This window comes from Scomber scombrus, chromosome 6 (genome assembly GCF_963691925.1).
Source record: "Scomber scombrus chromosome 6, fScoSco1.1, whole genome shotgun sequence".
Classification (NCBI taxonomy): domain Eukaryota; kingdom Metazoa; phylum Chordata; class Actinopteri; order Scombriformes; family Scombridae; genus Scomber; species Scomber scombrus.
In genome coordinates this window covers 28,518,870-28,544,051 of record NC_084975.1, presented here as the reverse complement: position 1 = coordinate 28,544,051, position 25,182 = coordinate 28,518,870, and the positions used below count along the sequence as shown (strand labels likewise).

Here is a 25,182-nt window from a genome sequence, read left to right as displayed (position 1 = left end):
TAATATTGAATTGTGTTGTTTTAACGTTGAATTGTGTTGTTTTAACGTTGAATTGTGTTGTTTTAACGTTGAATTGCATTGTTATAACATTAAATTGTATTGTTTTAACTTCTGTACAGCACCTTCAATCTACTTCTGTGCTCTATAAATTAAACTTCCTTGCCTAAGTATAGCAGCTGTTAGCCACTACATTGAAAACACACTTGGAATTCATAATCATAATCATTCACTATGAAAGTCTTATTGTTGCTCTAGTGTTTAACATATGGATATGAGAGCATTAACTCAATTATGAATAATTTATGAATTTTATTATTTTATATATACACATATGTATATTAATTTCTCGATTAAATAAGAGTGGACCATTTTCTAATCTTGACCACCACTTGACCATTCTTGGAACAACCCTCCCCCACTTTACAATGATGACTGAAATCTCTTTTTTTATTGATTTGCTAAACAATGGCCGCTGATTTCAAACAGAAGTAGTCAAAAGCAGGCTTGTCATTTCTCACAGGTGCCCCATCAACCAACTGTCGCTTGCAGATTTCATCAGCAAGCTAGCTCATTAAGCTAACGTTAGCTCTGCGACTCCGTTGAAAACTCTGTCTCAGTTGACTTTTTAAAGTTTCAAGTCAACTCATTTAAAAAATGAGAGCCCAAAATGGATCTGAAATACATAATTAATGGCTACATAGCTTATGTTATATGATACAAAAAGACTGAGTTATGCCAAAGTCCATTATTTAGTTCTTACCATGTGTCTGTTTGTCTGCTTAGTGTCAATGCAATCAATTTTTTATTGTTTAAATGTTAAAAGAGGATAAGAAGTCCTTGGTTGGATGCGTTTAGCAACACTGGAATAACATTTCAATAAAAGGTGGTTTTATGGAAGCCTGGCCTTTGTTGACCTCATCAGAAACCATGTCTAATGGTCCAACTCTTTCAACTGGTTAACACCTATAAATGTGTGTAACTCAATATTGTGTTTATACAGAAATGTAAAATTATGTGTATTCTACCTTTGCTTTGGATGTACAGTACCATACCCTTTTGTCTTCATTCATTTTCTCCATTGGGTGGTTCTTCCTTTTCTCCTCCTCAGGCAAAACAGGTGCAGGCACATAATACAAATCAGATTGTGTTAGTGAGTCCCCCTGTTTAACCTAACTACCCTCCCCAGATCTAAACTTAACCATAATTCCGGTCTCAGCCTAAACACTACCCTTTTTTTTTTTTTTTTTTTTTTTTTTTTTTTTTACTAATGCCTGCATATACACACACACGAGTACAAATCCACACAGACAATTGTTGAGTCCTGATGTTTTTAATCAACAGTTGGGCCCCGCCCTGGCAGATAAGCGTCTGGTTACGTTTCTGTAAAGAGCAGTGGAGAAGGCAGGGTCACCTCAGCAGATGGCCCTATCAGTGTTGGGTAAACCAGCGGCCAGCGCAGCCGTGTTTGGCTTAACGGCCTATAAGTAATTCATTGTGTTCACTGAGAAGGAGCATCTGTCGACCCCTCGGCCCTGGAGACGCACACATACACACACGCAGTTATGCATAGATGCATAGATAAACATACTTACATGAGCATTTCGGTCACATGCACAAATGTGGGTACACACACACACAGACACAGACACACACACACACAGACAAACACACAGCTTTCAAGCTCATTTGTAGTGGGCAGTGCAGGTGGCTGAGGAAGAGGGAAGAGGAGAGGTCTTTGTTCCATATGACCTGCTCTGATCAGATAACCACCACTGATCTTAGTTAATACTCACTAAGAACTAATTTACCTGCAAACGCAAAGGCAGGTCTGAAAACAGGAGAGACAGATAGAGGGGAAGATAGATGATGTAGAAAAAGAAGGGGGGGGCAGAGAGATGCAGCTGCAGCTCAACAGGAGGTCCAAAGCACACAACAAAAAAAAGTCCAAATACTGGATTTACACTTTTACACTAATGGTTTAGTCAATTTATGTTGTCTGTCACTTATGGTCTTTATTGAATAAACTCTTGTACAATCACACCTAACCCTTTCATATTATGTCTTCTTAGTCTGTAAACAATTTCACGCATAAACAGCAAGCACTATTATAATAATCACATGCGCAGGCTATTCCTTTCCACACGAACATCAACTTGTATTGCGCCTCTTTATTCATAAGCATGGCTGAAAACACCTGCAACACGGAAAGTCATCTGAAAAGCGGCGTTGTGGTGATGTGATAGTAATTTCACAAATTGCTTTTAATTGATGCAGGAAAAATGAGGACTTATACTTGTGGTTGGAAAAAGGAACAAAAGCTAATAAAGGTTGAAACAGCTTCCATGACAGGATTTCTTATCTCACTCATATTTGTTGAAAGGATAAGGCTTTTGGATGTTTCTTATTGACAACAAATCTCATGAAAAGACTCATAACTAACAGGTGTATGTGTTTCTTATTCATCTATGACATAGAGATTCGCAGCTGTCCAAAAACGAAACAAAAAACATGAATGAGCCACGCTGTAGCACATATTACCGTGAACATAGTCACTCTGATTTATTTGGACTCAGTTCCACACAGACACACTACACTACTGCCAGAAATACTCACTACAGCAACAAGTGCCTATTAATACATGACTAAAAATAGTCACAAATGTATTATTTATCCTAATTGTGAAAATGAAACTAAACAAATATGACTGAAGATTTACATCCACAGTAAAAACAGGGGATGGGGCCACAGAAAGTATAAGTTATAAAGTATCCAGAAGTGGATTGAAGTATTATTGGTCTTTTTCTGTGATTTTATTACAATAAGAAAATAACACCAGCTTTATCCCTTTAAATGATATTAAAACTATGAAAAGCTTTCTTCCACGGGCCTTTTCCACACCAGACATTTTGACTAATATTTTGACTAATGTGTGTTGCTAATGACATTAACGATGGCTTTGCTCTATTCAAATGTCTCAGTGAGTCATAACAGTCAAGCAGCATGCACCATATCAGAACCCTGAAACTGAAGCAGCTTTCATTTTATTATTTATACCCATGCTTTCCCAGCTGTATATAATACACCTATACCATGTCATGTCTTACTGGAATACAACAGCTGAACCACAAGCGGTAGTTTTAACAAATGGGTTATTTTCAGCACCTTTCAACAGGGTTGCCCCCTGTCTCCCCTGTTATTCACCCTAGCTATTGAGCCACTTGCTATGGCAATTCGCAAAAACATCAATTTGAAAGGAATTAGGGTCGGAGATATTGAACATCGCATAGGCCTATATGCAGATGATGTAATCCTGTTTTGTTCTAACTTGAAGCAGACTATACCCTCCTTACTTGAACTGATGAGCGCCTTTGGTGTCTTTGCAGGTTACGAGATAAATAGCACCAAATCAGTAATATTATTTATGAATGAAAATGAGAGACTCAACCCGCCAATTCATACTCCCTTTGTGGTCTCATTAAAATGTTTTGTGTATTTAGGTGTAGTGATCACTCCTACAATAGATAAAGTTGTTTCAACAAATTACAACCCCCTAACAGACAAAGTTACACAGCTTATAAATAATTGGACAAAACTGCCTATATCTATAATCGGGCGCATCAACATCTTGAAAATGTCAGTTTTGCCAAAGTATTTGTATCTCTTCCAATCTATTCCACTTGCTCCCCCACCTTCATTTTTTCCTTCACTTAAAAAGCTTTTCTCCAACTCAGGCTCAGGCTCTCATTGTTATAGCTGCCATATGATAGAGGTGGATTACAGGTACCAAATCTTTTGTGGTATTATTGGGCAGCCCAAATCAGATCAGGAATGTTTTATTTTGTGAAAGACCATCCCCCAGCGTGGGTCTCAATAGAATCCTTGTTAATTAACATTCCCTTAAAATTGTATATTCAGCAAACAAGAACAAATTGATCAAACTCACTAAAAACCCTTTCCTCAAAAATACATTAATGATTTGGCACAGTGCTTTGGCATATCTGAGGAGAGGCTACCAAATTATCACAGTTCTCCCCCATCTTTGGTAATGATGATTTTCACCCAGGAAGAGCAGATGGTGGGTCTAAAATGAGGGCATCCCATGGTGTAGCTAAAATACCTTGAACTTTTTAAAGATAATCTTGCTTTCATGTCATTTGAGGAACTTAAGGCCACATATAGAATTCCTTCAAAGCACGTCTTTAAATATCTTCAATTGAGAAGCTTCATATTAGCCAGGCAATGTAATAGCTTGAAACTTCCCCCTCTGTCTACCATTGAAGATTTCACATTAAGATCTTTAAACGCTAGGAGGCAGGTGTCCTTCTTATATGACTTGTCATCACAAAACATATTACATTCATGGAAATCAGATTTGCAGGAGAATCTAACAGAGGAAGAATGGTCCAAAGCATGTTTTATGTCTCAAACCCAATCTGTGAATACAAATTCCAAATTACTGCAATACAAATGGTTAAGCAGACAGTATATTACCCAAAGTAGACTGCACCTTTTTAACCCAAATATCCCAGATACCTGCATTAAATGTAAACAACAGAAAGGATCCATATTTCATTGCATGTGGGAATGCCCTCTTATATTCTCTTTTTGGAAGAAAGTGCTGAACTTGTCCAGTCAAATCATTGATAAAGAAGTGCCTCTCAAGCCAAAGCTATGTTTACTGAATATTTACCCAGATGATTTTGTGACTTCTAAAAATGAAAGATCCTTACTCAATGTTTGCTTTTTGGAAGCTAAAAGATGTATAGCCTGCTCATGGAAAAATGAAAAACCTTGTGTTCCTTCACAGTGGCTGTCAGGAATGTCTTTTTATTTTGCTTTAGAAAAGATAAGCTATACCTCAAAGAACAAGATTGATAAGTTTTGGAAAATATGGAAGGTCTTCTGTAATTTCCTTGAGAAAAATGATATAAAAGTAGAGGGCTGGAATGAAGAGTTGATCTGAGGATTTATTTATTTATTTTTAATTTATTATCATCTTTATTTATTTATTTTCATTTTTTATTTGTATTTATTTGTATTTATTTGTATTTATTTTTTATTATTTTTTATTTTATATATTTTTTTTTATTCTTTTTTTAAAATTTTGTTTGATTTTAATTTTGACTTTTATTTTCATTTTTTATTTTTTTATTTACTTATTTTTTCACAGTTAATTGTATTTATTTTTATCTACTGTATTTCTGTTTGATTATTGCTATTATAATTACCTATATGTGCCTTCTTGTTCTGTATTGTTCTCTGTAAAACTAACAAAATGTAATAAACAGATGTTTAAAAAAAAGAAAAGAAACAACTGCTATGCTTTTTCTACTATAATAAGTCGTAACGTCTGCTGGGAGAAACCGTCGTTATTCCAGCAGTAGCTAGTCTCTTCAAAGCCTCATGTGACCAGAAATTCATTCTTAATTAACTCATTTTTTATTATTACAAACAGTATTTAGAGTCGTTTTATTAAACAAGTGTCAGCTCCTTTTTTGCTCCACATTTATCAGTGTTAATATTGGATTTTATTTACAGTAGACACACTAGATGCTGCTGCCAGTGGTGGAATTTTGCCAGCAGCTTTCATAGTTTATGTATGTATATCATGAGAGGAGATATGGTAGCTGTCAGAAATTCCTGATGTCTCCATGTCTGAAATACAAATAGGAGGCTGATGTGAACCCCCCCCCCCCTCGCTGAGCATAAGTGATACAGACAGCTTGGTCTTTTGAGGTGAATATGTTTTCTTTTAAATGTTACTAATTATCTGCTGCAGTGATATTGCACTTTTCAGCCTGGAGGAGAGCTTTGTAAACCTGTTGTTTAGCAGTCACACATCTGAGTATTTAAACTCCAGCAGCATTTTAAAAAGCAGAGTGCGGCTGCTGCTGCCGTGTAGTGCGAGGGAGGCGAGGAGGACGGACGCCAGAGGTGGAATATTATATACCGTAACACGTGCAACTGGACTTGCTTTTCAAAGTTTACGATACAACATGACAGAGTTACTTTTACAAATACCACTTCCAAATACTGCCAGTGACTGATGGACGTGTTCTTAAAGCACGGTTGTTTCCTTCAGCCAGCACTCTGCCAAAGGAATAATAACAGAAAAGTGGCCATCACTCTGCTTTTCAGCTCACACTCTCAAATGGCAGAAATTACAGGCCTGCTTCGGCTCCAGCTGTTGAGACTCGGCTGTAATGTGTACAGCCGCTCAGTCCCCCACCAAGGCCATTCACCTCTGACTGAATTGGGAACGTGAGAGAGTAGCGAGGCAAGTTCAGGTGACCTCTTTTTAAGCTCTTCCTTTGAGCTCGTTTCTCTTTTTCTTTGGGGGGAAAATGGCAGAATAATTGTGCCCCTGACTTCTCATCTTGTGCTGCTAACCTGAATGAGGGGAAAGTTTGACCCTGTGGAGAAAAAAATAAAAAAATGTCCTGTTCATGATCAATACTCCCCTAATGACTGATGCTTGTTCTCTATTCTGTGCACAATAACTGTCACACACACACACACAGAGAGAGAGAGAGAGAAATACACTCATAAACACTGTAGCATCTGCTCCTATTTCCATTATGTTAAAGCCTAGTGACTGGGAGACACAAGAGGAAGTCACTAGCAGAAATATATGCAGCAAAAAAAACTGGGACATGAGTCTGAGTCTGAGGAAAACACCAAATCAACACTGTAATTGTGAAATGGCAATTTTCTGTTTTAAATGATGAAAAGAAAGGGTATAATTGAACCTTTTCCCATTACGTAAGTATGTACACACGCATGCAAATGCAAAAAAAACACACGAAACAACAAACAAGTATGTCGGCTGTTGCGTTTTCCACTATCCTTCCTTTCCTACCCCTGGTAACTCAGATCTAAAATTACGCCTCAGTTGAAGAAAATTGAAATTGAAAACGTGGAACATTTAGCAGGAGGGTTCCCTTATAACCAATTACACACAAGAACCAGGATACGGCTTCCTAAGGCTGACGAGTTATTTTCAGCTAAAAAGAAGAAATAACAGGAGGATTGGAGAAAAAATGTATATGATTAATTGAGATTTGTGCGGTTTTTTTTAATGTGAAAATTAATTAAGCTTCACCGAAGGGAGAGAAAAAATGACGCGTGCTCTGTTAATTAATGAGCGGTGGAATTTTGACTTCTTTTCATGACTTTAACGGCTTGACATCCAGACCAAATTGCTGTATTCAGAACGGTTTATATTGAAAGGTTGGAGACTAACAGCTCAACAGCAGAGTTGTGTGTGTGTGTGTGTGTGTGTGTGTGTGTGTGTGTGTGTGTGTGTGTGTGTGTGTGTGTGTGTGTGTGTACTGTAGCATCCTGTGTGTATATTTAACCTATGAACCGTTCTTGTGCATGTCTAAATGAGATGTGATTTGTGTGGGTGGGCTCAATGACACAAAAAAAAACAACCCATAAAATACACAAATAACAGCATTTGTCTCTTATTCATGCTCCTTTCTCACTTGGCCTGTGCCTCCCCGCTTTTTTACACTATCTGAAGGTAAATGTATTCTGTGTGGTATCACATTTGTGGTCAGGAGACACAGGATGGATGTCAGCTCATGTGCCTTTTGTCACAAGCATTTCAATATTTTTTTGCCATAAACAAAAGATGGCAGGTTGGATTATCAGACGTGCACAGTGTGTTACACATCAGCATTCTTTAATTGTGACTTATTTAAAGGTGCACCGATCATTTCATGCAGTTTTGCACAGCATGTGTGTAATTATTCCATGCATACATCCCACAGTCTATTGTGCAAGGTGCTGTTATCATTCTGTGTGTGTGTATAGATTTCAGTTTTTCTACCTATTGTACAGTGTTTATTACATTTTTTTTTACACCTCAGTATTGCTGTACAGTTAAGGGGGCTGTGCTCTCTATTATATTCACTCACGCCTACACTCATGTAAAGTGTGGTGTGACAATAAACGTGATTCTTTTTTTCATTCAGTTTGGTCGGATTTGATTCGATGGGGGCCCAGGGCAACGACGCATAAGCCTGTCTTCTTTATCTATGAAAGAGTGGATTCAAATCACAATCTTTATATGCCGTGTAAGTCGTTTTTATTTGGTAAAAATCAGGCGGAGAACTGAAATATATAAGTGAGATATAAAGGAACAACTACAGTGCATATAACTAAGCACTATTATTTGTATTTCCATTTTATGCTATTGCTCCACTACAATTCAGAGGAACATATCATCCTTTTTTTACTTTATTATTAGTCAAATGTATTTATTTGTTACTTCACAGGTAAATATTTTACTATTAAAACGTATGATGTGCTTATAACCAACCAACAGTATTGCAACATTACTAACATAAGCAGCACTTAAATGCTGCTTACACATTAATGCAATAATTGTCATATACTGTATTATTATAACACTCACATTCTGTGTTGATGGGAGTGTTTTTGCTTTTGATATATTATGTTCATCTTTCTGATAATACTTAGGTACTTTTACACTTTGAGACGTTATTGTTCCTTTCACTGAAGTAAAGGCTCTCGATGCTTCTATTGAATTCACTGTCACAACAACGATATCGCCAAAGCATCAAGACTCAATGAAACTAAATAGCATTAACATAGCGTCTGTGTCTGCTTTCTATCTCTGACAGTTCAGCTTCATTCTGCTCATCTCATTTTAGGTCCAGATAACATTCTGATCTAACTTTCTTTTCTTCCTTCCATTGTTCCACATAGGTTTCTTTACATTGTGTTGTAATTTGGTTCACTGTGATTGGTGTATGGAAAGCCGCATGAGTGTGAGACTGGTCAGAATGTTTCTGAAAGGCAGGCCCTCTCACTCTATAACGAGAAATACTGATGTCAGAGATTCTTGCTTAGGGCCCGCTGACCACCTGTACCCAGCCCACCTGTTCATTCATCCACCCATGCAGGAGTCTATACAGCTGCATCTTCCCTGTCACCCATCACTCCCCCGCCACCTGCCTCACTGTCCGGCTGTCCGAACTCCGCTCAGGAAACTGCGGCAAAAGCGGCCCACCATAATGCATCCGTGATCACTGTAATTTCTCCGAGAAAAAAGCAGAAATCATCCACTGTCATAAAGACGCGAAAAGTTCAGCTGCATAAGGATTGTAAAGTTACAATGTTAAAATGTCCAATTGTGCTCTGAAATTAGGCTGGATCGAAAAGTTAAAAGCTTTTGTTAAATGCCAAACACAACTGCCTGTTTGAAAGCTGAAGGAAATGGTAAAACAATGTATTTCTCCTTGCTCCTCTTGCTTTGAATAACCTTTTCTAAGTGCCTTTCATATAGGAGGTTTATCAAGTAGAAATTGTAGACTTTGCACTGTGTTCAGCTCCATTATTTCCTGTTCCAAAACAGTTTTGTACATTCTTTAAATGTTGTAAATCAGGCTTGTCGTCTCAGAGAGTCACTGGTTGTACTGGTTTCTTTTATCATCCCTTATTTCCAGTGACTGCTGAAAAGAGAACAATTTGAAGTTTTAAAGTAACTCCATTTCGTGGTTGGGTGACAGTGCCGAACACATTCAGTAAAGAGCAACATTTCTGTGCTGGTTTCGCTTGAAGAAAAGAGAAAGTGTAAAGAACAGGAAGAATAGATGCTGTCCACTTTGGGCTGTAAAAAGCACAGAAGGATGAAAAAAATGATGTTAAATAAGTACTGTGTCTTCTGGAAGATAGGCTAAAAAGTGTATAAAAACACTTAGATGTAGACTCTCAAGCTCTTTTCTACTTCATGGACTGATGCTAAAAGCTGAGGCCAGAGCCCTTTGTAGTGTGCAGTTTATTAGAGAGAAAATAACAGAAAAACAACCAGTTTCTATTTTTGAATTACTCCTATGTGTGTGTGTGTGTGTGCGCTTGTTGTTTTAACACACAAACACCTGTACGTACACACACGCACACACACACACACACACACACTAGATTTTCGGACACAGGCTCAACGCACCAATGCGGACACACGCGCTCATGCACACAAATATTACGCAGGGACACATCCACATCTTGAAGCGCAGGTTTAATCAGGCATAGTTGAAAAGGAAAATGCCATTAGATTTTAAAGTGGATAATTTCACATCCTTTCCTCCATTTATTTCTTCATTTTTCTTTTCAAACTGGACTTTTATGCCCACTACACGTGCTTTTATGGAAAATTACAACATTTAAATGAGACTCTTTGGTCAGGGATAATTGCACAAAGAACCATTAGCAGTCTTCCAAGACCAATGTACTGTGAGCTTTTTTCTTTTTCTTGTAATAATCCTATTCTCAGCCCTTTAAGAACATGCCTCCTTAGAAAGAGGATAATCATAATTTAATTATCCGTCATTATGGGGAGCAAAACGCAGGTCACCTTGGGTGTACTTATTCAACGTGCTGTTATAAACAAATCAATTAAATGAAATAGGCTAAACAAACAAGACAGTTCTATAGACTGTAGGTACAGTGGTCAGAGGTCTATTGTATTTCCCTGTCAATTTAGTTGAAGCAATTATAATCATGTTCAAAGTTTGCTGGAGCGCTTGTGCTCCTCACCTGCAAACCCACCTACTGATCAGTAAATTGGCACTTCAGTGAAAGCAGCAGGTGCACATTTAGCTGATGTGTGGCCACTATAAGAGTTGCCTCAAAATGGAGCCGACTGCAATTTCCTTTCTAAAATCAAATTCAGTCAAATGTTAAACTCGGAATGTTCAGAAATATATTTAGTTTCTTTTCTTTTCATTTTTTTTTTTAAACTTTTTTTTTTATTGAAATTTTCTTTCGACAATTACAGTGTCGGGTTTAACACACTCCACAAAGCAATTATTCTCATATCAGTGTCCTTATTGTCCAGTGGTGATGGTGGTGTCCTCTTGCTGTGCTCTATAATCTTTCCATTTTTCCCATTTTTCCTGAAATTGTGTCTCTTGTAATCGTAGTTTATGTTACATTACAAATATTTCTTCCACAGTGCACACCCACTGCTCCACGGTCGATGGATCTGCTTTATACCATAACTTTGTTAATCTTATCTTTAACAACATACTCATCCTCTTTTTGTATTACATCTTGTGTCAAATTTCCCAAATAAAGTATCTCACAAGATTTGAGTATCTCGTATCCTAATATTTTTCTTAAACCCCGCCCTATTTTATCCCAATAACCTATTATCTTTTGGCAAGACCAGAAAATATGCATATGGGCTACATCCATCTGTCCATATAGTCTCCAGCATGGTTGCTGCTTACTTACAGTTTCCTTCCTAATGTTTGGAGTTATAAAAAATCTGACAATATATTCTTCCAATTGAATTCTCTCCAGATCCTGGAGCTAGTGGCCGTGCACTGCGTTTTACTAATATTAAACCATTTCTCCTCAGTTATTTGTTCCTTCAACTCTTTTTCCCATTTTTCTTTGATATAAAGAGATGAAGTCTTCCTGCATGACAACAAACCAATGGGCTGAGATTACTTAGATTAAATTCATTATCAGTGTCAGTTTTTATCTCCTTCTCATAATAATACCTCATTTGTCGGTATCAATATTGTTCGTGTTCATCTAGTCCAAATTTAGCCCATAACTTTTCAAAACTCTGCAGCTTCCCCCGTTTGACCATGGTACATATCGCTGTAATGCCTTTTGTCATCCATTGCTTAAAGCCTTTATCATTCGTACCAGGTACAAACCTCGAATCAGATGCGAACCAACTCAAATTCTCCAATTTATGTCTTTCAACAACCTTGTTCCATATTTCAACTGTAGTTTTAGTTATTGAATCCAATTGGTTACCTAACTTGCGCAATAATCCTTTGTGTGCTATTAAGTTTCGTATTTCAATCTTTTTGCCTTATTTCTATACTTTTCCATCTTGCCACGTACTCATCCTTGCACCAATATATCAGAGGTGTTATTTGTGCAGCGTAAAAATATTCCCTAAGGCTTGGTAAAGCCAGACCTCCTTTGTCCTTTGGGAGCTGCAGAGTCTTGTATCTGATCCTGGGTTTTTTTCCTCCCCATATAAACCTCGATATCCACTTATCCCATTCAATGAATTGTTTTTGTGGGATCATCACTGGCAGTGATTGGAACAGATATAAAAGCCTTGGTAGAATATTTGTCTTAATTATCTCTATCCTTGAGCTGAAATTCAAACTAGTTATTGACCATCTCTCCAAGTCCGTCCTAATTTCTTGATTTATTTTTGTGTAATTCGCATCATAAAGCTAAAGTCTAATCCTTTTGTGACATTTACCCCTAAATATTTTATTATGTATTTAGTTTCAGTTACTTTTGAGGTAAGTATAATGAAATACACAGGTTAGTAAACCACTTCATAATCGCTATGTCATAACAAACATTTATTTCAGTGAGGCTATATCTGTCATTTTTAGTGAGTAGAAGATGTAATGTTTCAAAAATTGGACAGCCGTTTTGGTCTTATGTGTCTCGAGGAACTGAAATGTCCTCTATTACTCTGATCACCGTACATGTCACCATATATTTCATTGTGACAAACATTGGACATTAGTGTCTGTTATTGTTGTTGCCTTTTCAGCTGCCAGTATCTCAAATCCAATCATTTATTTAAGTCCAAAATACAAAAGGTGCAAGACATTTCACTCAGATAGATAGATAGATAGATAGATAGATAGATAGATAGATAGATAGATAGATAGATAGATAGATAGATAGATAGATAGATAGATAGATAGATAGATAGATAGATAGATAGATAGATAGATAGATAGTCACACGTAACATCACAGAAAAACACATCTCTGACTATCCAATGGAAAAACAAAAAACTTTACTTATTGACGTATTACTAAAAAAAAAAAAAAGTTTAATGTGTATATATGTAATAAGTAATAATAAAATACTCAATGAGCAAAAAGTGCCTGTAAAAGTGCACTGCAGTATTTAAAAATTTTAAAAAATCCTTGTAAGTGTGAACATATTTGGCCAATAAAGATGACTGATTCTAATTATGATACAGTTACAGGGTGCAGTCCCACTTTTGTCCTGAGGAGGAAGTGGTAGCGCTGTTCAAATCGACAGCTCCTGACTTCCACTTCACATAAGCGCTGCTGCTGCCTTCTTCTTCTTCTGCGTTTCCTCCACGGCTCACTCAAAACAAACATAGCGGCGCTTTGACTCTTAAAACAGTCAGAGATTTGGAAAAATGTTATGTTCGTGTAAGGTTTTTATTAAATTTGTACTTGGTGGAAGAAATGAAGCCGGACATTAACGACTGAGGTTAGCGGTCGGCAGTTTGACGTTACTGTAAGTTGAGGAGCTTCACTGCTGTTGCTAACACAACGAGCTGAAGTCGGCAAGTGTCGGAAAGCTTCTTCAAAACGGACTTTTAAAAGTAACAAGTGAGTGAGTAACAGCGTAATGTGTCAAACCTCAACACAAATGAATGGAATGCAAGTTAATGAAACTTAATAACTGATAACTGCTTTCATTGTTGGCTTACACTAGCCTGTGAAACTCGTTACTGTCTGCTGTTCTGTAAGTGATAACAATAATATAACATGGTGATAACTCCGTGTTTAAAATGTCTCATGTAACAAGTGTGCTAGTGTGGTTTCATGAGCTGAAGTATTGAACAAAGCTGAATTCTCATTGGCTGGAAGGAGTTATTCCTTAATTAACCAATGAGTATGAGTTAGAGTGTAAATGTAAAGCTATACTATTAACATATTTTAGTTAGCTGAGACTTTTGTCTTTAAAATGCTTTATTAGACCAGTAGCCAGGGAAGTTCCTTTTTTTTAAATTGTGCAATTGAGCCAGACCGATATAGCAGTCAACTAACATTACCGGCCGATATTGGCCTATCACAGATATATTACTATTGGTGTGTATGACGTCTGATATGTGCCGATATATATATATATATATATTATATTATTAAAGATATATAGGCTTCATTCATGGAACTTCAAATTATATTAAAAAGTGACTTTACTGTGTCAATGCACTGATGTCATTTTATTAAAATTGAATATTCTTAAACTGTAAAACATCATTCCTCCATTACATATCTTTGTCGAAAGTGTTTGGTAACCAAATTTAACGTACCGTTGCAATAAATGTGTGTTTATGTATATATAAGATTATCAGTCAATATATTGATACTGGTATTTTTTTACTCCCTAATATTGGTATCAGCATTGGACCCAAAAATCCAGTATTGGTCAGGCCCTATTGTGCAATATGCTACTAAAAAAATTACACATTTAAGTCTATCATGAGTCCTTAATAAGTCTGAATTGTAAATGAATTGAATTTCAGATTGCTCCTTTTATCCAGTTGTCAGTTCCCTCTAACTTCAGTTTATAAATTGTATGAGGATATAAATTGAAAAGCAAGCAGCTCTTGGTGCTTGTGAAGCTTTAAACATTTGATCAGCGAGTCGATTCTCAAAATTGGAATTCATGCTGGAATCCATCTTCATATCAACACGCAGCATGTGAACGACACCTTACAGGACTCACCTGTTCTTCTTTCTCCATTCATACTTTCCCCAGAGCCCACAGATACCAGGAATGTGCTTGTGATGTAATCATTTCACCATCTGGGTTTGAGACCATTCTCTGACCGCAGCGATGGACGACGACACCCAGACTCTGAAGCCTAGGCGGATCCAGAATCAAAACGTGGTCCATCGTCTCGAGAGGCGTCGGATCTGCTCGGGCCGACCGGGCGCTCACTGGTACCGAGTGCGCTGCTTCCACCAGAACCTGTTCCCTAACTTCACTGTAGTCAACGTGGAGAAGCCGCCCTGCTTTCTTAGGAAGTTCTCACCCGACGGACGCTGCTTCATCGCATTCTCCTCCGACCAGACGTCTCTGGAGGTAAGAGGACAGAAAATTCATTTTTAACTGGTGACCTAAATAACTGATTTACCAGAAACAAAAAGATGAGAGACGGTGTTTCTCTTCCAAGATATACGAATACCAAGGTTGTCAGGCGGCGCAGGACCTACTGAGAGGCCAAGAGGGGGAGACCCTTTTAACAGCCAACGACCAGCGCTCCCTCAACATCCGAGGTCGCCTGTTTGAGCGTTTCTTCTCCTTGCTCCACGTCACCAATGTGGCCTCAAACGGAGAACACCTCAACCGGGAGTGCAGCCTGTTCACAGACGACTGCCGGTACGTCATCGTCGGGTCGGCTGTGTACGTCCCAGAGGAGCCGCCGCCGTACTTCTTTGAGGTAAAACATTTCATCAAACTTACCAGAAATGTAAAAAACTACCAATTCGCTTCATAGTTTCATTTCCATCCGTATTTTATCTCCCAACCAGGTGTATCGCAACAACGAATCGGTGACTCCTAACCCTCGGTCTCCTTTAGAAGACTACTCCCTCCACATCATCGACCTCCACACCGGCAGGCTGTGCGACACCAGGTCCTTTAAGTGCGACAAGATTATCCTTTCCCACAACCAGGGCCTCTACCTCTACAGAAACATCCTGGCCGTGCTGTCGGTCCAGCAGCAGACCATACACGTCTTTCAGGTGAGCTGGATGATTTAGTGGTTGAAAACACCTGTTGAGGCCTCAATGATTTGGTTGTGGTTAGAAGTTCAAAATACTAAAATAGATTTCTGAGAGTTCCACCGTGCTGGTGATAGGAAAATATTCCATCTGTGGACCTGCTGCCGCTGAAATCAATGATATCAAGGAAGAAACTTAATATCTCTGGTATCTAATTTCTCCCTCTCCCTTTTCCCAGGTGACTCCAGAGGGAACGTTCCTGGATGTAAGGACCATCGGACGCTTCTGCTACGAGGACGACCTCCTGACGCTTTCGGCTGTTTACACGGAGGCTCAGGCCGAGAGCCAGCCGGGCTTCCCGCGCCTTTACACCGACAAAACCATCAACTCCCTCAAGCACAGGCTGCTAGTCTACCTCTGGAGGAGGGCCGAGCAGGACGGTAGCGCCACCGCCAAGAGGAGGTATGCAATAAAGCTCTCTTCTTTTCCTCTCTCACGTGAAAACTTAACTGAAAAAGTTAAGTTTTCATGTGAAAATTCATAGGATCTTGCATGTAACTGGCCTTTTATATTAAAGTCTGAGCTGAGCTGAGCTGGATAGGACTGTGTGTACATCTGAGAAAGAGAGCATGGGGGGACTCCCATCAATGCAGCTAAAGAAAGCTGTGCTTACTTAAAAAAGCCTGACTTAAATAAATCTAAACTCTCACTTAAAGCTGAAGTTGTTCCACTAACAAAGTTCAGCTGTGTCTGATCAACATGAACTATAATCATGCTTGAATTTTGCATTGTGTGCCTGCATGGAGTACAAAAGCAACCCAGAACAGTCAACTGTCGAAAAGAAGAAACTATGTTGCAAAAAAAAAAAAGGGAACTACAGCAGTGTTCTTCTCATCACCAAAAAGGGTAATACTGCTGTAATTAACAAGGCGAGGGAGATGGCTCAGCAAAACATTGCTGACAGATTAAATGCAGAAGTTATAGAAGCCTAGTTCAGTCCTGCACGGGTCCCGTTTTACTACCACATCGGATACAAAAATCTCCCTTTGGTTTTCTTTTTCTCAACTCTTCAGGATCCATTTCAACAACTGCAGTGTTAGCGGATGTGATTTTTTTTTTTTTTTTAATGAAAGTGAGTTCTTGGAGGACGTATGCATGAATAAACGACATGATTTAAAAACTCAACCAAACCCAATTAACTTGAATTGCGGGCATGTTGTGGATGTGTTACTAAAAATACATATTTTTACGTTAGCAATAGTTTAAAAATAGCTTAAGCGTTGCCCTTTAGACCCGCAGATACCTGAACCCCTGCAGGACTCTGGCCTAGTAGTGTGTGGGCAGTATTCACCTAAAGGCTAAAGAAGTGAGCCTGTGACTGGAAGGTTGTCGGTTTAATCCCTCAGATCAACAGAAGAAATCTGGGTGGGAAAAGTGAAAAGCAGCTTTGTTGTTGTGAAGCTGGTTCTCCTAAGTTAAGACTACCCCCACGATGTTAAACATATATCTGATGTTATCTAGCCTACTGATAACATAGCGACATTCAGTAATAAATATGTTTACATAATCAGCCATTCTTAAGCAGGATGTCTATTTGCAGAACACTGATCCTTCACTCAGATTTCTTTCCTTCCTTTTTTTGTCAGAAGCTTTCAGGAGACTTTGTTTTTCACTGAGAGAAAATGCATCTCTTTTTTTCCCGTCATGATTTCAGTGTACACACAGCAACAGCCTCAGGTTACCGCCGGTGACCGCGAGGCAATAATTATAGTGCGGTAGATGCTTATGATGGGAGTAACGTGAAGGGGAAAAAAGGATTAACATAGTTAAAAAAAATGTCTTTATGTTGTCAGGTATGAAAAGAGCCAAAATGAAAATTGTAAGAGGAAATGTACTTTATTTTTTCTCTTCACATTAAACAACAGGTTTTAAGTGCAAACTTGTAAATTGGACAGTTTAAACTTGAACTGTAAACAAAACTGTCTCAAGTCTCAAAAGTGCAATTTTGAAATTGGAAAAGAATTGCAAGTGAAAGTGTACTTGAACTACAACATTCCATCACTGCAAATTGCATTAAGGCATTGTTTATTAAAATAAACCCTGGCGTTGTATATCTGCCTATATCCTATTTTCATATTACTACTGCTGTTTCAAAACAGATTGTTTATGTAAATGATGCCAACCAATAAAGCTTTATAAAAATAAAATTAAAAAAAAAACTTCATGGGGAAAAATCAATCTCATGCCCTATGAATCGATAATGCAAACTTTGAATGAAATCGATCCAAAATCGATTAAATGGATTTTTTTACCCTGCCCTAATGTATTATATATTATTTATAGATTATTATGAACAGGTGTTACTGTTCTGGCTCGCTTGGGATCAAATTTGGCTGAACTAAAATGAGTTTTAGGGCTGCAACCAACATTTATTTTCATTATTAATTAATCTGTTAATTATATTCTTGATTAGTCGATTAATCGTTCAGACTATGACATAAAAAAAAAAGAGTGAAACAAACCTCAAAATTACCATTTCAGATCTTCAAATAGCTTGTTTTGTCTATAATATTAACAATTAACTGTCATATATGAAAAGAAAAACTGTCAAATCTGAGAAGATTTGAAATATTTTTGTTGATTATAAAAAATACTTGCTGATTAATTCTTGATTGTTGCAGCTGTAAAGCACTGAGCCTATGAGCAGGTAATTACAGCACTGAATAAAAACATAATACTGTAATATTGTTACTGTCAGTTTGACAATTGAGTGTTACATTTATTTAATGTTATCACAAAAAATGATTATTTTAAATTAATGTTATAAATTAAATGTAGTGCTGTTGATACTCAGTTTTATTTTATAATTTAAGACTGAAAATCATGACTTATGTCATAGAATTTGTCTGTTCTTTTTTTCAATAATCCAAAATTCAAATAAAACAATAAATCCTCATTACAACGGCTTAAAACAGCAATTTTTTGGGAGGTTTCTTAATAAATGACTTAAATGATAATTGATTGACAAATATTTTTTTTATTTGAGTCTTTTTTTTCTTTTCTTTGCACACTCTTTACATTAATAAAAAAAAATTTACAGTTTGGCGTACAGGCTTATGAGCAGGTAAACTGGCTCTCAATCCTTTCTAGCAACACTTCCATAATGAACTCCTGACAGATATTCAGTTATTGATCAGTTGAATTCAGCCAGTTATTGGTTTTAAATTATTATAATTTTTTCTTTGTATCATGATGTCGTCAGATTCTTCCAGTTTTTTGATCAGCTGAGGAGGCTGAGGATGTGGAAGATGCAACTGCTGGATGAGCATCACCTCTTCATTAAATACACCAGCGAAGACGTGGTCACACTCAGAGTCACCGACCCCTCGCAGGTAACACACACACACACGAATTCCATCCTGTGTTCTCGCTCTCCTCTCTCATGTCTTTTGTTGTTTACATGGTATAAAAGGGATTCCTTATTCAGGTCTCCAAGGACACCGTCTCTGCTGCAGATTCTCTTCAGTCCTGTGACTCATTCACCACAACAACAAACAGATCTAATTAATGTTAATTTCCTTTTCGTGCAACCTCAGCTCTCCCAATGTGTTACCCTTAAGTTTTCTCTCCAATGAAGAGCATAGAAATATAATCACCTTGATCTTATAGATTTTTATAAACATACACGGCGGCTAAAGCTAATTGTACTGAATGAATGTTTCAGTATTCCTGAAGAAGAGCACGCTGGATTGCAACATGCTTGGGGGGTGGGAGGAAAGAGAGTGGGGAAAAAAACATGCCTACAAAATGAAAATACAGCCAAATATGTTGTTGTTGTTTTTTGTTTATTTCTCCAAACCTTCACAACCTCTCTCTGCGTCCGGCAGCCGTCGTTCTTCGTGGTGTACAACATGGTGTCCACAGAGGTGCTGGCCGTCTTTGAGAACACTTCCGACCAGCTGCTGGAGCTGTTCGAGAACTTCTGCGACCTGTTCCGAAACGCAACACTACACAGCCAGGCCGTCCAGTTCCCCTGCTCCGCCTCATCCAACAACTACGCTCGGCAGGTCCAGAGAAGGTACTGACGCATCCTGTGTACTGCAGGAAGCAACCAAACCACAGATTTGGGTGTCAAAATGAGATATATTTCAGTTTGATCAGAGGGGGGGGATTTACTTCTGAATGAAAATAGAAATTGCACATGACGCCGTGCAGCCAAATGTCAGGCAGGATTTGAAGCCGGTGGTTATGAAAGGCAGCAGATCAGCAGCGATCGCCTGGAGGAGGAGGAAGGAGTTTTAGGACTTAATATGGATCTAGAAGAGACATTAAGACAGCCGAGCATGGCTAGAAGAGCCGTGATTGAATTTGGCGGTTTTCGAATCACCGGCGTAAGGTGACAAAAATCCTCAGGTGGAAGGCAAAGACGGGAGGAGCGGACGGAGGGAGGGGTTGTTGGGGAAGGAGGAGAGGATAAAGGACAGTTTGAGCGAGGGAAAGAGCTTAGAATTGGATTGTAGAGTGGTGGAAAATTGATTTTGAGAAGAAGGAGAGGAGATATTGAAAAGCTGGCCAGCACATTGAACAAACCAGATTTGTACCACTTTACAACTGGCCAGCTACAAACCCCCCCTCCCCCGTTCACAGGGAGAAACAGTCAAGGCCTATAATAGCGGAGACAGAGAAACACAAAATGTAGTGAGAAGACACACTAAAAAAAACTATATATAGAGAGAGTTTTTAAGGATTGATGAAAAATGAGGAAAAGCAAAACCCTGCAGACTGTGCGTGTGTGTGTGTGTAATGTTTGAGCTGTGAATCTTTACATCAGTGCCAGCACAGAGAGTAAAGCCTCCTGTTTTTATTTAATGCTACAACACTGATATCCCTGTACGTCTGTGCCTCAGATTCAAGGACACCATAGTGAACGCTAAGTACGGCGGCCACACCGAGGCGGTGCGTCGGCTGCTGGGCCAGCTGCCAATCAGCGCCCAGTCCTACAGCAGCAGCCCTTACCTCGACCTCTCCCTCTTCAGCTACGACGACAAGTGGGTGTCCGTCATGGAGAGGCCCAAGACCTGCGGGGACCATCCCATCAGGCACGTACCCTCAGAAGCACATTATCAGTGATTACATGTGACAAATGAATAACGTTAGCGCTCGCACACAGTACACTAACAATACATACTTAACAAAACATGTCCTCATACTAACTTGTTTTAAAATTTAACATCTTACTGTGTTCCTCAAACAAAACATTTTTCTCAGTTGTCGGGGAGATTGGTTGGTAACCAATAACCACATGACCCAAAGTTCAGGTTGAAATGATTTGATTCGTCAGTCAAATGGCTGAAGGTTAATCAGCAACAATTGTGATCATTAATTTTTTTAAAACCAGCTCTTCTTCAGCACCCCATGCTTTATTCACCAAACCTATTCAGCTGCTGGAAGTGTGGAAGTCTGAGGCTGTGTCTGATTGACGATTTAGTTAAGGGGGTGGAAGTGTTAATCAACCACAGATTGACTTTAGATTGACTCCAGTCAGACTCTGATGTGGAATAGAAACCTGAGATCTCCATCACAGAGCGGACACAGTTTAATGTCTCTCTCTTTTCTCTCTATCATTTTTTTGTAGGTTTTACGCACGTGACTCAGGCCTGCTGAAGTTTAAGATCCAGGCGGGTCTGCTGGGACGGCCGGTGAACCACGCTGTGCGTCGCCTGGTCGCCTTCACCTTCCACCCTTTCGAACCTTTCGCCATCTCAGTCCAGCGCACCAATGCCGAGTACGTGGTCAACTTCCACATGAGGCACGTTTGCGCGTGAGGAGCTTGTGTGTGTGTGTGTGCAACAAACTAAACTCAAGAGAGCCCGCAGACTCACAGTTGGAAGCAAGATGCAGGACGGCGGAGCTCCTGTCAGAACCGGTGACAATACAATAAACATGTTTGTCCTGGTTGTCGCCGCGCGCCTTCTCAAGAGAAATCAGCAGTCGTCTCGATGCATTCTCCTCCTGATGGAAACCACTGTTCCTCTCTCCCCACCCCCCCTTCCATCAAACAGTGGTCACTCTACCTCCGCCTTCCCTCTCTCTCAGCGAGAAGGCGACAATTCTGCCTTTTACTTTTGTCTGCGGCGCCTCACCTCCTCTCTCCCCCCTTCCCCGGCGGAACAAAGAGGGACCTGTAGGGAGGAGAGGCTAGAATAAGTGTAAATGGAGATGTAGAGAGAGTGATTGATGTGCAACGGAGGTGGGAGCAGTAGGTAGCCGGACCTCTTAGAAGGAACCAAAGGTGTTTTCTTTTTCCTGCCGTGCACTGAAAGCTGCACATTTATATCAAAATTGTTTATTCAGTCGGTCCATGACCAGCTGTCCAACAAACTCTTCTTTTTCTCCCATGGATGGAGGAAAAAGTAATTTTATATTCTATTGTTTTACTCCTTTTTATTATTATTAATATTTTTTTTTTTACATATCATTGTTTGTACATATTTTCTGCCAATAAAATAGTCTAAATTTTGCTCTTTGTATTGTTTGCTGTAGTAGAGTAGAGAACCTCACACATGCATTCAAGAAGAGGAATTCTTTTTTCTCCATCATGCTTACTTCCTATCTATTCCTTAACCAGCTGTGCAGACTGGAGCACACCTGGGATGTGTTCCAGAGAGCAGCTTTAATGAAAACTCTGTTGTTCACCCTGAGATGAGGGAAAAGTTTCAGTTCCAGAAACTTAAAGACATTTAAACTCTGGGACAGTTAACGTTAGTTTGTTACTCTGGACTATCTAAAGTTCATCTGCCATTTCTTTTGTCTTCACATTAAAACATACACAGTGTGAATTCACCCTCAGCTCAGAATAAAACCTCTGCTTGAGCTTCTGTTCTAACACACAGCAGTCAGTTTATTAGAGCAGCTCCTGCACTGAAATGTTTACTGCACTTAATATTTAATCTCAGTCTAATTTCAGAAAAATCAATATGAAGCTTTAGACACGGATCAATGAATAATCATTACTCATGATGTGATTGGTTGTACCGATGGAACATCATTCCTGTAACATTGGAGATTACATGTTAATATTTCTGAGTGAGCAGCATCACTGAATGCTGTTGAGCTGAGATACAAAAACATTTTCAAATGTGCTGTACTTTAACCTTGACGCCTTTTCACTGCATCACATTGAGAGCTTACAGTCTGTCTTTGATCCATATATGATTTAAATCTTTTAACTATATTTTCATCTTCAGCTGCTGCCTCCCTTTCAGAATAAAGCCAAACAAATATAAAAATATAAAATGTGATGTAGCTGCAGCCTGACACACAGATCAGATTCTACTTTTATCATCATTCAAGAAATCGAAATCAGCTTAATTATGAATGAATAGACAACGTTGAATAAAACGTTCTTTTTTCCGCTCTGACTCAACCTTTTTTTAAGACAAACGTGCACCGGCCATGCATTGATATCGCTACGTCCACTGGATTAAAATGGAGCCTTTTATTTATCTGTTGCCATGGTGACTCAAACTATCTGGGCTCCATTGATGATGGCTTTTTTTTTTTTAACGTCAGGCACCAGCTTCACTCAGTGAACCCACTCAGTTGATTGAACTAACTGATCAGCTGTTTTGTAACTTTTCCCATGTCAAGGTTAATAAAGTCAAGAGTTCAGCTCTGAAATAGACTCCTTGGTAATAGTTTTCCAAAATCTCACTGCTTAATCTCAATGCAATGGTGATTTGTAATATAATGAACCTGGAATGATGTTAGCCGTTTTTGTAGGGTGTCGGTGTCACGTTGAATTTGAATCCTTACGGTCTGTTCGGCAGTGTTTAAAATCATAACGTTGCTATTTCACATCGCTTCCATCTGTTTTGCAGACAACGACAGCACCAGACATCTGTTTTAGCTCCAATGTGTCATTAAAAACACGCAAATATAGACATCTACGCATATGCAAATGAACTAACACCACCACACCCTCTGGCAAATGCACTGACATGTATGCAAAGTCGCTTATACACCAACAGCCACACATGTATAATAAACACACACATAAAAGGACATAGAGAGAGAGAGAGAGAGAGAGAGAGAGAGAGAGAGAGAAAAACGCAGCTGCAAGGGGTCATGGTGGTATGGGAGGCAGGTGCTGAGGGATTAAGTGTTCTCCTAGCCTCTGGTTACACACTACATTGAACCTGGGAGGTGTGTGTGTATGTGTGTGTGAGTGAGAGAGAAAGAGAGAGAAACAGACTAACAGGGGATTAAGGCATAGTGAAGAAGACATTTACCGAGGGTAAAAATGATGGAGAGATGAAAGAATTGGAGAATTGGTGAGTGGAAGGGGGGTGGAGAGGTGGGGGACAAAACAGGACAGAGGGAGGCAGAGATGTGCGGATGGAGGTGGTGTGCCAGTGTGGTGACTGTACAGTATTGTGCAGCTGCTTTTGTTTCCTGCAAGAGCACGACAAATACTATCTTGTAGATCGGGGGCTTAAGGAGGCCAATGTTATGTCATTGTCATTATAGTGTGTTTGTGTATACTGGTGTGTGACAACACGCTGCGATAATCAACTAATTACAGGAAGCGCACACACAGCAAGGCGCACACAGGCCTTCATATAGAGGGATGCATTGTCTGCTTGTGCTGTGCTCGCCCCTGAAAAACAGTTTGCCTGTAAGTAAACAAGAAGGATTGTGTGCTTGAGTGCTTGTAAAGTTCAGGGTTCCTTATTTGTCTCCCCGTTCGTGCCGTTTTTCGCCACGTCACACATTACTAGAAGGTGTATATTTGCAGTTTCTTTCAGGAAATGTCAGACTTAATGTCCTTCATATTTTAAGTATACTCAACTATCAGACATTCGGTCTTTAACGCAAACATAAAGCATCACGTGCACCTGATGCTTCCTCATACTCACAATAACAAAAATATGTTGTCTCTGTCTTACTCAGGTATACCCAGAGCCTTCTCCCTGACCTTGGTTGCTACGGAAACATAACCACTCTCTGCTTGGTAACCTAGTCTTTTCTAATTGCTGTTGTCTTGGCAACAGCGCAACCAATGTAATCCAGAAAAGGCCACAATCCTTAGTGTTTCCGGCTGCGGCGCTCGCCTTCTCGGAGCAGTCTCTGAACACACACACACACAGGCACACACACACACACAGGCACATTTAATCATTTACACAACGGCAACCAAGAAAATATATGAACTGTGGCACACGGTTCACAATCAGAGTTGATCTTGTTGGTACGTGTGGCTCAGGTGAAGCAAAGAGAGTGGTGGTTCAGGGTGAGAATAAGGAAGTGTGGAAAATATTGGAGTGTAGATGGTTTGAGTGTTAGTACAGCTGTCTTTCATCTGTTACCTTTATGATCTTTCTGTCTTATTGTTTCATTTTCCCTCGATGGTCAATAGTCACATAAATAGCTACATCAGGGTTATGACACTTATATGACAGAAAATCAGACATACAACCAATTTTATACACAAGTTATAACATCATTTGATCTAATTCATATGTATTTCTTATTTTCAGAGTATGGGATGGAATGCAAGTATTACAGCTTAATTCCAACAGTACTCTCAGAGCTGCTGACTGCACCCGGTACCAACAGGATTTTCTGACGTTGAGGGCCAGTGTGTAATTTACACATGTGTAATGTGGGA

The 25,182-nt window shown here is 39.0% G+C and overlaps 1 protein-coding gene across 2 annotated transcripts; it reads left to right on the top strand.

Moving 5' to 3' along the window:
* The first annotated feature begins 13,122 nt into the window (after nt 1-13,122).
* Nucleotides 13,123-21,976, top strand: det1 (DET1 partner of COP1 E3 ubiquitin ligase). Of its 2 annotated transcripts, none has more exons than XM_062420943.1 (9): nt 13,123-13,388; nt 14,545-14,871; nt 14,963-15,229; nt 15,321-15,533; nt 15,751-15,974; nt 18,775-18,904; nt 19,400-19,590; nt 20,420-20,611; nt 21,148-21,976. In XM_062420943.1, exons 2-9 carry the CDS (start codon nt 14,623-14,625, stop codon nt 21,335-21,337), a joined length of 1,656 nt encoding a protein of 551 aa, XP_062276927.1. In that variant the 5' UTR covers nt 13,123-13,388; nt 14,545-14,622; the 3' UTR covers nt 21,338-21,976. The 2 variants fall into 2 exon arrangements, with proteins under 2 accessions (XP_062276927.1, XP_062276929.1); XM_062420945.1 differs by having other exon boundaries at nt 13,123-13,392.
* The last annotated feature ends 3,206 nt before the right edge of the window (nt 21,977-25,182 follow it).

Bases quoted from the DNA above. Each gene is read 5' to 3' on its own strand.
- det1 (XM_062420943.1), top strand. From the start codon at position 14,623: ATGGACGACGACACCCAGACTCTGAAGCCTAGGCGGATCCAGAATCAA. The intron at 15,975-18,774 runs GTATGCAATAAA...TGATGTCGTCAG, and splicing joins AGCGCCACCGCCAAGAGGAG to ATTCTTCCAGTTTTTTGATC. The intron at 19,591-20,419 runs GTACTGACGCAT...TCTGTGCCTCAG, and splicing joins GCTCGGCAGGTCCAGAGAAG to ATTCAAGGACACCATAGTGA.